This window comes from Solenopsis invicta, chromosome 3 (genome assembly GCF_016802725.1).
Source record: "Solenopsis invicta isolate M01_SB chromosome 3, UNIL_Sinv_3.0, whole genome shotgun sequence".
NCBI lineage: Eukaryota > Metazoa > Arthropoda > Insecta > Hymenoptera > Formicidae > Solenopsis > Solenopsis invicta.
In genome coordinates, this window is record NC_052666.1 from 22,696,060 (window position 1) to 22,710,057 (window position 13,998).

Here is a 13,998-nt window from a genome sequence, read left to right on the forward strand (position 1 = left end):
GAACATAATCAAATTTTAATGTAGATATTTTATATAACACTGGGAATATCTTGTATGTGTGTTACAATAATTTTAATACACTTATATCTCGCTATCATAATCTGCATCGGAACATATGTGGTGAACATAAAGCAATGTAAAGTGAAATATAATAATAGTTGGTACATATATACGAGTAACTTACGAGAGACTTTATCGAGCAAAGTAATAAATGTAGATGTACACAAGTATAAAACTGTTGTCAATCAACTATAATCGATCAAACAGGATTACTAATCTAATTGCGTGTCTCACGCGCAGGTTTTTCTTAATGATTACATAAATAGTACATTACAAATTATTAAAACTATACAAAGACTTTTTCTCTCGTGTGCAAGCCACTATTTATAATCTTTTTACTATTAGTTTTTCAGAGCTATAAAGCTTTTCATGCCAAGTGCTTTTTTACAGTGGCTCTAATATGTTTACAGGATTCTCATTATTTATTAATCAAAAAACACGAGGGCAATTCTAAATTACAAGGATTTATCGCATTTTTGCGTACTTTTACTCATTATTATAAATTCTGTCGATTTAAACTTTAAATTGTAAACACGCTCGTGTGTAGTTTGTAACATGCGCGCGAAGCAATGTAGCTTTTATTCCATTGTATCAAATACATATTTGATATATTCAAGTACAACGATGCAAAATTGTGCTGCAGACACATGGAGTTATATCCGTAAAAAAGGACTTTATATACCCTTTAAAGAGAGACTTAGGATGGGTATGTCGTTTATATTTGGAACAATAGTGATTCGTTATATGTTTGGTATTAATAAAACAGTGTTTTTTCACAGCTTTACAGACAAAATATCTATTTTCTTTTATCTAAAGCATAATGAATATTTAATCAAAATTTTAAAATACAGCTTTAAAGTTACAATATTGGAAATAGTATGCACATCATGCATCCATTTGCAGATATGCAATTAATGCGAAAAGTATTATAGTACACCATGCGTTCTTTCTTCTTCCCTTTTTCTCTTTCTAAAAGTCCATCTAAAAGTTTATATCAAACGCCAAACTATATATATAAACTCTTCGTTACACAATGGGCCCAAAAAGTAAAACATATTTCCCTGTATATACGAGATTTATAAATCACGCATGATAAAATAAAGGCGTCTATTCAAAAAGACACGACGTGATCTGTAAAAATTTGCTAAGAGTTATTGGAATGTAAAGGAATTACGAACTTAGGTCCGAACGGCGATCTATAGGTGATTCCGACGTCGGAGTACACCTTGTTCGGCAATGCAAGATTGCACAAGTACAATCTGCCGTTGTCGACGCTATGCGACAGCGGTAGGGCACCCAGCAGACTAAATTTACTGAGAATACCCGGTGTGCCCGTCGCCGGCGGCTCGATAGCTAGTACTGGCGCCCGATTGCTGTTTGCCCATCGTGCTATTGGAGTAATCATTCTGGATGAATCTTCGTCACAGAGTGCCACAAGTATCAGGTCTACTAATGATGGTAGATTCTTGACTTTGGTCTCCACCTTGTTCTCCGTTAGCCTGTACAGCGATAGTTCCTGTAGGAGAAATACGTCTTCCGTGTTCTCTACGAATACGATCGTCTTGACACCATGACTGGATAACTGCCGGGCGCAATTAATACCCGCGGCGCCGGAACGATGCGGTCCACACAGTGCGACCACGGTGGGCCATTGATGCGCATTATTTGGATTCAACCGATGACTTCCACCCAATAGCTGGAGGGTAAGCTCAGCACCCGCGCGACCAAGGAGTTCCACCTATCAAAGAAAGCACACAATGATGATAAAACTATCAAATAAAAAATAGAATTAAAATAGAATAAAAAATAGAATAAAAATTTATGAAAGTAATAATATATGTGAAAATATAACATTCAATTAGTTATATATTCAAAATTCCACTTATTTTCTTTATTTTTTTCTAATCAGAATAAATATGTTCTATTAATATCCACATTTGGTTAAATGCATTGCATCTTAAAACTAGAATTGCATTACTTGTATGTAACATTTATAAAGTTATTTCTTTACTTTTTCTCATTTCGATATGAAACAAAATAGTTACAAATAATATCAATACAAACCCTGCGTTCCCAACTTATTCCCAATCTATCTGCTGCACCTATTAATTGTCGATGTAGACTGAGAGGAATGCTGGGAATTACTAAACCGTTATCTGTAACATACTCTTTTTCACCACTGCAAGGCACCATGATTTGTCTGAACACTGTAGGTTCGGATACGAGAATATTTTCGTCTGGTCGGTAGATAGCCGCAGTACCTCGATTGCTTTCCGACTGCCTAACAATGTCCGGTTTCAAAGAATTTATTTCTTGCCATACAGCCTGCAAGAGATAAATTGTAATTGTAATAAAATAACATTACAAGAGCAATATTATTTCCAGTATTCTTTCCGATGTAGTTAAATAATAAAATAATCTATAAAATAAAAAAATCCAACCTCTTTGTTGAACAATGCTAAGTTCTTTTCAAAATCAAAGTCCTGTTGTAATGATTGATCAATCGGAGTACCAAAAGTATGCTCGTCCCTTTCCAGTACTCTTTGCCTATGAGTTAATCTTTTCGATACTGATTTGTTGTTAGACGCATTGTTTTCGGCTGCAACAAAATTATTATATTAATATAACAAATAAATATAAATATATAACAAATATAAATATATAATTATATATATGTATAATGTACTTGGAGGTATTTTCCCATTTGGAGTTTGCTCCATTTGTTGCTGGCTAAGTTCCACAGGCTTCTTGAAATTGGTCTGTGTTTGAGAACTTCCCGGTTGCACTGTATTTGAAACGCACTCTGAAATAGATCGTCCAACTCTTTTTGCAATCGGTCTCTTTACGATCACCTTGCTGTGGGTATCATTTACATTTCCCGCTTCATCAGTTGATATAATGTCAATTTTCAGTATATCTTTTACACTGCAGTAATAAAGATTATTAGTACACGTTAAGATGTCACACAATATGTTGGATAACTTATTGCTATTGTTAGTAAAAAAATTTATTGCAAAAAATCTGAGATTAATTAGACTATCACTTCAGCAGACATACTTCAAACTAAGAATTTTAAATAGAAGAATCTTCCACTCTGACAGGAGCAAAGGATAAACAAATCGTTATGTCTTGAAGGACAGCAGTTTCCAAACAATAATAAGTAATTTTGAAAACAAGTCTAATCTTTCAAAGTGGAAGTGAACAATGGATTTTATAGACACCCATTTTTGTAAAAATAAGAATCGTAATGAAACTAATTTGAAAGTTTCTGTCCATCCAGGGTTAAACAATGACATCAATTTTTCCATTCATTTAAATTGAATTAAAATAAATGTAAATTCATTTCAATTTTATTTAAATTTATTTAAATTCAAGTTAATTAAATTTAAATTAATACAAAGCTCAGTAAGATTAAAATTCAATGATAATCGGCAAGATTAATTCAATAATAAATAAAATTATTTAAATACTCTATATTAAATTGTATGTATAAGATTTTCAATTATTTTTCATGGTTTACATGTACAAAAACAATCTAAGTAGTAGAGCTCACCTCAAATTAACAATGGAAGAAGTGTGAGGTATACCATTGCAAAATGCTTTGGCCAGAGTCAGGTTATTCTTATTTAGATCGATAATTTTACCTTGATAAGCAAGATCATCAATGCATTTCACCGAAACTGTGCAACCCAGATACTGCTCAGACATTTTGCCTGAAACTGAAAATACAAAAGTTAAATCGCAAAGCTTCCATTGTAACACAAATCTCAATATTTACGATAATGCTGATAAGTACATGTACAGTTACAAAACTTTGTTATAAACTTGTGTGATAATTGATATAACAGTTAATGTAGATGCTATTAATTCATCATTGACAATGATTTTGAAGCAGTATCAGTGTATCGCTGTGTCAACAACGACGGTAATAAAAAATTAACAACTAACGGAGCCATAAAAATATCATTTATATATCAACACATAACATACACATATTAGAATAACGTAATTTTTTTTTTGAGAAATTTGAGAATAGCGTAAATGCAGTGTGTAACGTTAATAAACGAAAATAAAGAAATGCAAACGTACAAGTACAATATTTCGTAACATCATTAAAAATGCTTTACTTTCGAAGTTGATGTTAATATAGGTTAAAAGCGGTGCAATATTCTAGAAAAAGTACAAAGACCGTAACTACGTACCTAAATCGATGACGGTAGAAATACAGAAGATTAAACGAGAGAAAAGTAACCAGTAGGCAATTGGCGATTGCTTAATTGTTGCGCAGAATTTCTGTTCGATTTAGCGTGCCGCATCGAAACGAATCGCTACCCCGTATCTCGGGCAATATTTCGGATACATTTGCGTACAAGACTGTGATTTTTTTCCTCGCGTTAACGCTTTGTTCTGACAGTAAGAATCATCAAATGTATTTCACGACATAAATATTTATGTGACCGTACAAGGAAATTTGCAATTATAAACAATAAGCGAAATAATACAAGTCAGAAAATATAAATACGTTATTTACGCATCAAGCCAATATTTACGACTGCTCCGTTACTGATCGTCGGTAATTATCTTGCGTAGCAGTGAATGTTCATTTTATTAATGTAGTTTAAATTTAATCTTAATTTATTTTAATCTTTCACTTTTTTCTAAAGTTTAGAATTTTTATAACGTTTATTGCTACATAAAAACAATTAAATTTTAAGTGACAAAATCACTTGAAAAAGAAAAATAATTTTGTATGATTTTTTGACAGGATTGGCAAGTCAATATATTTTTAAACTATAAATTAAAATTAATGGCTTATAAAATAAAATTAATTACGTTAAAAGAGGAACACACAAAAAAATTAACTCGGTTAAAAATAGCATCAAGATTAAAATAAGTTAAATTAAAAGCTAATTTTGAAAAACATGGTTTAAATTTTTTCTTAGAATTTTTTATATAATTTTTCAGAATTTTTGTATAATATTTATAATTTTCTCAGATTTTTTTTAGATTAGAACACTTCAGAAAACCTTAGAAAATTTATATTATTTTTAAAATTTTTCATATATGTTAATTATAAAATATTTTAAGATTTCAAAGATTTTTTGTTTTATAATTTAATTTTGTTGAAATGTCATAAAATCTAAAAAAAGTTAAAAGTATTTTTTAGAAATTATGGATGAGAAACCTCAGAATATTTCAAAATTTATGTATATAAAAAATTACAAAAGACGATGTAAACTTTGTGAATATTTCTGAAAAATGTTCCAATTCATATGAAAATTATGACAAAAATTTTCAATTACATTAACGCAGCTCTACTATTACCGATGGAATTTTCCTGTCAATATAACATCCTGGGATTCGTCCGCAGAATGTCGCAGAATTTGCCACCGAGTGGCGCGGCGGTTGATCAGAATTTTTCATATATATACATATTGACTGCGTTCAGCAGACTCACATGTTGAGATATTCTTCTAGATCATCCAATCAGACTTTTAGATTTAGAAGAATACACCAATAACAGCAAGCGCTCACTAAACTGTTGAGTCTGCTGAACGCAGCCATTCTCTTATTTTCTACATAACACGTTTGTGTATAAAATATGGCGGACTCGGCAGGAAATTGGTGTCTCATTGAGAGCGACCCTGGCGTTTTTACGGAATTGATTAAAGAATTTGGCAAGTATATATATATTCCTAATTTTGATCTTCTGCAGCAATGGTCTGCTTGCCTTGTTTTTAGTATTAAGTTCCAATGAAAAGCATTTATCATGTGTGGAGCTGATGTGCACTATGCATATTTATATATATGTGTGTGTGTGTGTGTGTGTGTGCGTATTTTATATATATATATCTGTAGATAGATATAGATATAAATATAATACCAATTTAACCAATTTACTACACACACACACACACACACACACACACATATATATTTATAATAGTTTCATTATAAATTATAATTATCGAACTTCATAAAAAGTTATGACATTTTCTTTTGATGAATTCTTCAATTCTTGTGTTAAATATGTTATACCTTATAAAATCAAATATATTATTAAATGGAATATCATATATTACTTTATTTATATATAGGTGTCAAAGGTGCACAAGTGGAAGAATTATGGAGTTTGGATGAGGAACAATTTAATGAATTGAAGTAAGTTTATTTTGTAAAATAAATATTAATTTTTATGTTATCTGAAAGCTATCTATAGATGTGAAAGATTAGACATTTGATATATACTTATAATTAATCTTTTCATACGTCTACTTTTCTCTCATTTTTTTCCTTCAGAATATAATTGTTATGTGCATTTATTTTCTTTAGATAAGTATGTGAGATAAAGAAAAAAATATATAAATAAAAAGAAATAAAATTTAAGTTAGTTTAGACAAAATTGGTATTTATCATCTTTATAGACTGATTTTTGTATAATATTTTGTATTATTCTTTTAAAGGTTTATAAATTCTTTTTTCTTATAGGCCTATTCATGGTTTAATATTTCTATTCAAATGGGTACAAGACGATGAATTATCAGGAAATATTGTACAAGACAATAGATTGGACAAAATATTTTTTGCAAAACAGGTTTGTGAAACGTAATATATTGTAAATGATTTATATATAATATAATGATAAATAGCAAAATAAATTGGATATTACTAATTTTATACTTTATAAAAATATAGAAAAATTAATTAGAATTTATTGGAATACTTAATATATAGAATAGATTATTTTATTTTGCTTTCCGTTTTATAAGATAATTAATTCACATGTATCATTGACTAAATCTATATAAAGTATCCTACTTATTATAATGTTTAATTTTTAGGTCATAAACAACGCCTGTGCAACGCAAGCAATATTGAGTGTTTTATTGAATTGTAAACATACAGATATATCTCTAGGGCCAAACTTAGAAGAATTTAAGAACTTCTGCCAAAGCTTTGATGCAAATATGCGTGGACTTGCACTTAGTAATTCTGATGTTATAAGGGAAGTGCATAATTCTTTTTCCAGGTATTTATTACATATACTTTTCAACTAACCACTATTATAAATATTGTTTATATCAAGAAAAATATCATATTAACACTGAAATTTCAGACAAAATTTATTCGAATATGATTCAAAGCAGGCATCTAAAGATGACGATGTATTTCATTTTGTGAGTTATGTTCCGATCGATGGTCGTTTATATGAATTAGATGGATTGAAAGATGGGCCGATTGATCTGGGTCCATGTCCAGTGGGAGAACAATGGGTACAAGCTGCGAAACCAATTATTCAAAAACGAATAAATAAGTAAGTTGTGAAATATAGTTTTTTAAATAATTCATGATATCTATATATATACACACGCACACACACACACACACACGCAGTATAAAAGTAAAATTATTATGCACAGGTATAACGAAGGCGAAATTCATTTTAATCTGATGGCTATAGTAACAGATAGAAAGATTTTATACGAAAGGCAGAAGGCCAATGTTTGCGATCCTGAGGAATTGGAACGTCTGCAAACCCTAATCGAGGAAGAGATTAGAAAGTCGAAAAGATATCAAATAGAAAACATTAGAAGAAAGCATAATTATTTACCGCTTATTATGGAACTTTTAAAAATTCTTGCTAAAGAAGGCAAGCTTGTGCCTCTGTATCAAAAAGCAAAAGAGAAAGCACTTGAGAAAGAGTCAAAGAAAAGTAAGGTTTAAATTTAAACAAAACCGGGAGAAAGGTTAAAAAGTTAAAGAAATATTTGATATTTGTATATCGTGTATAGCAGAAATGAGCAGAATTCATTGTAGCAGTCTTTTTTTAAAAAATAAATTGCTTATTCACATTATACTCACAAACTTTTTTTATTTTTTCCTGAAATAGTTTAAATTGTTTAACATATATAACTTATTTAAAATCACGGTGTAAGGATATGACGTAAAGCAAGGCGTATTATAATTGAAGAATATCGGAAAAAAAGAATATCGAATAATTACCAACTCCCCGAATATTCGGTTACAATTTTATATAATATAAAAATAGTTTATCAATTTATCAGTAGAATCAAGCATTTCTTGATAATCGTTATTGACCTTATTTCTTATATCTAAAGTAAACAAATTTTCCCATTTTTATACAAAATCTTAGGTAAAAACCTATCAGTTGGAGCATTTTGAATTTCAGGGATTTTAATATGATATAGATGTTCCACAATATCTGTAATATAAAAAATCTCATATAATACACGTATACATTTAATAGTATAATTTTATAAGTTTAATTCACAAGTAAATATTTTTCATTACCGGTAAAATTATCCATGTCACTTGTATCGCATTCTTGAATGAGATAATTGAAAATTTTGCAAAGAAATTCTGCAGTTGCACCATCAAAATGTTTTGCAACATTGGACCATATAACTTCGCGAGTATCGGATATTCCTTTTGCATATATACTGCAATAATTATGTGTTTATGTATAGTAATAAGACAATGTTTATTCTCTACTAAAATCAATCTGAATAGTTTTTAATAGATATATTTACAGCCATAAGATGTAACAAGAGATATACTTACTACTCAATTAATTGTATCTTAATATCGTTTAAATAAATAGGATCCGTCCTGAATAGTTGCAGGTGTAACTGATGTTGCCAGAATGTTCTCAAGACATCCTTCTTTATGTTCAGTTTTTCTTCCATTTTCCTCCACACTGGTATAGGAATTATGGCACCTTTCAATTCATTTATATCTTCACTTAATGTCACATTGAGTAAAGTTTTTATGAATTTCTTGATGAGCGGTAATGTCCATTTAACATTATTCAATGCTATAAATACATCAAACAAATTTGATAATAGATATAAATACATTAGAAATCTAGAAATAAGTATAACAGTTCAACAGTGATGAAATTATAGCTGCTTTTCTTTTAGGAGACACAAATCATACTCGAGTATAGTTTATCACAATTAAATGAAACATAATATGTACACTATATACGAACTTTTAATACTTAATCGTATAACATTTATTTGAAAAGGAAACAAAAGTTATAAATCTTAATGCAAAATATAAATCATTATTTACGGTTATAAAGTATATAATACTTATCATTGTAATTATTTATTGTTAAATGGAATCAACAGTTCAAACTTTTATTTGAATGTTTGAATATATGTATACTTATGTATGAATATATTCAAAAATTCAAATGAAATATTGGGAGCTGGTTTACAGATGCATTCTGATATTGTTCAATCAGTCAAAAGTATACTTTGACTCTCCTCTCGAGCAGTCATAGTGTCGAGATTGAGTTTGAAAATAGAAAATCATGTGTGTCAATTTGCGTCAAAAATGTCGATTGTGTTCTCTAAAAGAAAAGCAGCCTATATCATGAAAGTTACTCACGTTCTGTTTCTGATTCGTTTTGAATTTGTTTTATCAGATAGTTATATCGTTTAACAATCGACCGACTTGTCCGTTTTAATAATAAAGCTAACTCATTATATTTAGTTTTACGTTTAGCAAGGTGTTTATTCTCAATGTACATTAAAATTTTGTCATCTTCTGCGGAAGTATAGCTATGAAACATAAAAATAAAAATTACACATGAGTACAAATTCAAGTACGATTTAAGATCAAAGCTGGATTTGAGATCTTTACATCTTACCGAGTGTGAGTGATTTTTTTGTGATATAATATTTTAAATCTGCAATAAACACTGTAGAGGGTTCGCCAAGGTAATCCATTTGCCAAGAATTGAACAAATCTCTGTCTTTCTCTCATATCTTGAATATAATATTTGTTTTTGTGTCTCCAATGAAGAAATAGCTCTGTCTTTTTTGTGTCCCAGTCATGGAGCTGCATAGCATAGAACATTGTAGTAAAACATTAATCCTTATATAATACTTATATTTTTTTACATTACATAACACTACTCTAGAAAAATTCAGTCATAATTAAGAACTAATTTTGTCTACTTTATAAGTGTACAGTTATTCTAAAATTAAAATAGAGATATAGAGAATAGCACTATTTTAATATATAAAATCTTATTAAACGTTATATATTTTAAGCTCCAAAATTTTAATAACAATAACACTAAACTTAAATATTGGGTACAAATTCACTCATATTTAATATTTTACGGTTAAGGGAGTATTCTAGTCTAGAACATAAAAAATTAGTTTATTTTTGGAATTTTTTTTTAAGAAAACTGGTGAACATATTCTTCTATGCTTTTACATGTCTACTTATATAGATTTAGACTTCTATAACTTTTGTGTAGCTAAATGAACAAAAGAATAAGTGAAGATACTAGAAGATAAATAAAAAATATTGTAAATTATTAAGAAAAAACGGTTTTATTAAAAAAATTAATCGTTTTAACATGTATAAAAAAATAATTAATTTATAAATATTGTAAAAAATTTATGCGACAAACAGATACATATGTTACATATATGCAAAAATTGAAATTGATAACTGTAGTGATTTCTGAATTGTGTCAGATTGAAAAATGTGCTCATTTTCAAATTGACAGAAAAACTAATAAACATTTAGCTATATCAAAAATTGTCGACATTTGTTAAATATATACAAGTGGATGTGTAAAAATATAAAAAAATTGGAGCATTTTTTTTTAATTCACAAAAATAAGTAAATAACTTTTTCATCATCTAGACCAGAATATTTCTTTAATGAATAGTTATTATAATTATTATATATTCCAAAGATAATATAACAATTATATTAGCCTATGATTTACTTAAAACATACCTTACAAAACTTTTGCCAGTTTTTCCTAATAATTTTGTCCTCTACAGATCTATAAAAACCTCTTCGAATTGGGCCATGTTTCTGAAATAACATTTTTTCTTTCTTTGTTGGTGCGTGAGATCCAGAAAGTTCTATCTTGTGTTGAGGTGGTACTTCATGTATCAATTTTATATGTAGTTCCTGTAATTTCTAGAATAAAAAATAATTAATTGACTGATATACACAAGATAAATAAACCACAAACTCAATACACAAAATAATTAAAACTAACTTTTATATCAGTCAATGGTATTTCCTCCAATACTTTAGACTTTTCTAACTCTTCTAAAATATGTTCCTCATCCATGTTCATTTTGTATTTTTTTCTTTTTAAATGTTTAGATTTTCGCGTTTTTACTTGAGATTTCGATTCTACTCTTTTGGTAATCTTTGAATCTGTAGCTGTGTCAATATCTTTCTTTTCACAATCACTGATAGAAAGGGGATCTGTTGCCACATCTTTATTTACTCCTAACAGATCATAGTCCTCTTGCATCATATTGATATCCATCATTGAGACACAATCATTACTATCAAACATCACTATAGAATTTAAGTCATGTAATAGTTCAATATTTTCAATATTACTACAATTTTCTGTATTATACAATTCCGACTTAAATATATCATAATCACTATTTGTACTGATCGTCCTTTTTCTTTTTCGTGGACTTGTATTCCCAGACTGTGGGGATTTATCCCACTTTTTAATTATTGGACTCTTGAACAATGGACTCTTCAACAAGTTCTTTTGATTGAAGTTTACGTTCTTATAAGGGCTATTTGATGACTTTTCGTTTGTACAAGTTGTATTGTTACAATTAGAATTATCTACTTTGTTAGATGTGCTATGTACATTTTCTGTTTTGTTCATAGATTCAGTTTCATTGATTATCCTTGATCTTAAACAGTATGAATTATTCAACAAGTTCTTTTGATCGCAGTTTATGTTCTTATAAGGGCTATTTGTTGGCTTATCAATTGTACAACTTGTATCATTACAACTTGGATTTTTTACTTTGTCAGGTGTATTATGTGCACTTTCTGTTTTCCTTGTCGATTCAGTTTCATTGGTTATCTGTGATCTTAAACAGTATGGACTCTTCAACAAGTTTTTTTGATTGAAGTATACATTTTTATGAGGGCTATTTGTTGGCTTATCAATTGTATAACTTGTATCGTTACAATTTGGTTTATCTACTTTGTTAGGTGTACTATGTGCACTTTCTATTTTTTTCGTAGATTCAGTTTCATTGGGTAACTGTGATTTTAAACAGTATGGACTCTTCACCAAGTTTCTTTGATTGAAGTATACATTCTTATGAGGGCTATTTGACAGCTTTTCGTTCGTACAACTTGGATTATCTACTTTGTTAGGTGTACTATGCACATTTTCTGTTTTTTTCATAGATTCAGTTTCACTGGTTATCTGTGATTTTAAACAATATGGACTCTTCAACAAGTTTTTTTTATTAAAGTATACATTCTTATGAGGGCTATTTGACAGCTTTTCGTTCGTACAACTTGGATTATCTACTTTGTTAGGTGTACTATGCACATTTTCTGTTTTTTTCATAGATTCAGTTTCACTGGTTATCTGTGATTTTAAACAATATGGACTCTTCAACAAGTTTTTTTTATTAAAGTATACATTCTTATGAGGGCTATTTGATAGCTTTTCGTTTGTACAACTTGTATCATTACAACTTGGATTATCTACTTTGTTAGGTGTACTATGTGCATTTTCTGTTTTCTTCGTAGATTCAGTTTCATTGGTTATCTGTGATCTTAAACAGTATGGACTCTTCAACAAGTTTTTTTGATTGAAGTTTACGATCTTATGAGGGCTATTTGACGGCTTTTCGTTTGTACAACTTGTTTCGTCATAACTTGGATTATCTACTTTGTTAGGTGTATTATGTGCACTTTTTACTTTTTTCATAGATTCTGTCTCATTGGTTATCTGTGATTTTGAACAGTGCGGCACATCATCTTTACAAGGACTTTTTGTCTTTTTATTTTCACATTTGTTTATATCCATTATACATAATATTGTCTCAACTATTCCAGAATTTTCTTCTTAAATTTCAATTCTCTTCGTAACGCAAATGACTAATGTGATCACGTTACGACGTTGAGTAATATATTTATCCACAAATTGCTTTCATATCTTATTTCCATTAAATTTATCATATATTTCTCTATATATTAATCAGCTTTTTATATATTTTTTTGAGAAATATATTAGTGTTACCGTATTTTACTTCAGCAAGCCGGTTCTTTTCACACTTATGTATCAATAAGCTACATGACTTGAAATGGAAATCAGTTGAAGGAACCTAACCTAACCTAAAAGATACCATGCCGCTCTTTTTCTTATAACACATTCAGGTTATGGCTTAGAGATACTACTTTACCGACAGCAATGTAAATATCGATCGTAAATCGGACGGGAGATGGCACTAGTTGATCAATATTAAAAATTTATTGTTCCAGATCAGGGTTGGTTGTTTGCGTATAAAATATAAACAGGAGGTGAGTAAGTTAGTAGATATTTGTAACTAAATTAAATTAAAGTTAAATGGCTTATAAAATATCTTATAAAATTAATTTAGTTACGTTGAAAGTTAACAAAAAACTATAAGTTACAATAAGATCACATTAACTTGAGTTAAAGCTTATTTTGAAAAGCGTTATTACCATATATGAAGTTAGAAATTTATGTTTTTAAAGTTAGATTATTTAAAATAATTAAAATATGGATCATCAAACAATATTTCATTCAATATTAACGTAGAACATATGTAAGTCTAGCCAAGTGTAAGTGTCGTTAATATTTGAAAAACTTTCAATATCAACAATGTTTATTTGAAGTTTTATACAAACGTTTTGATCATCCTAGTTTTTCTTGTAAAATGATATCCGCAATATGCTAAATATATAATATCTGATCCTTAATTAAATGCTTATATAATATGAATTACATTTGCATATTTTATTTTCTTGCTTATTATACTTAGATATATTCTTGGATCGTTTTTATTCTTGAAATCTTGTTTACGTATTCTCGCTGCTATTTTTATTACATCCTGTTGCATCAAATGGCCACCA

General features: G+C 29.0%; 3 protein-coding genes across 3 annotated transcripts; 1 reads left to right on the forward strand and 2 right to left on the reverse strand.

Annotated features, from left to right (window-relative positions):
- Positions 1 to 4,634, reverse strand: LOC105194279 (enhancer of mRNA-decapping protein 3). Its single transcript, XM_011159132.3, has 6 exons — positions 4,263 to 4,634; positions 3,614 to 3,779; positions 2,747 to 2,985; positions 2,502 to 2,659; positions 2,125 to 2,385; positions 1 to 1,798 (listed from the first exon to the last, which is right to left on the reverse strand). The coding sequence occupies exons 2-6, from the start codon at positions 3,766 to 3,768 to the stop codon at positions 1,205 to 1,207; spliced, it is 1,407 nt and encodes a 468-aa protein (XP_011157434.1). The 5' UTR covers positions 3,769 to 3,779; positions 4,263 to 4,634; the 3' UTR covers positions 1 to 1,204.
- A 951-nt stretch (positions 4,635 to 5,585) lies between these two features.
- Positions 5,586 to 7,916, forward strand: LOC105194278 (ubiquitin carboxyl-terminal hydrolase isozyme L5). Its single transcript, XM_039446612.1, has 6 exons — positions 5,586 to 5,738; positions 6,159 to 6,222; positions 6,550 to 6,655; positions 6,903 to 7,090; positions 7,178 to 7,375; positions 7,482 to 7,916. Exons 1-6 carry the CDS (start codon positions 5,663 to 5,665, stop codon positions 7,783 to 7,785), a joined length of 936 nt encoding a protein of 311 aa, XP_039302546.1. The 5' UTR covers positions 5,586 to 5,662; the 3' UTR covers positions 7,786 to 7,916.
- On the reverse strand, positions 7,917 to 13,256 carry LOC105194277 (probable cyclin-dependent serine/threonine-protein kinase DDB_G0292550). Its single transcript, XM_011159130.3, has 7 exons — positions 11,120 to 13,256; positions 10,849 to 11,037; positions 9,740 to 9,930; positions 9,478 to 9,650; positions 8,644 to 8,896; positions 8,374 to 8,522; positions 7,917 to 8,284 (listed from the first exon to the last, which is right to left on the reverse strand). Exons 1-7 carry the CDS (start codon positions 12,926 to 12,928, stop codon positions 8,175 to 8,177), a joined length of 2,874 nt encoding a protein of 957 aa, XP_011157432.3. The 5' UTR covers positions 12,929 to 13,256; the 3' UTR covers positions 7,917 to 8,174.
- Positions 13,257 to 13,998: the final 742 nt, after the last annotated feature.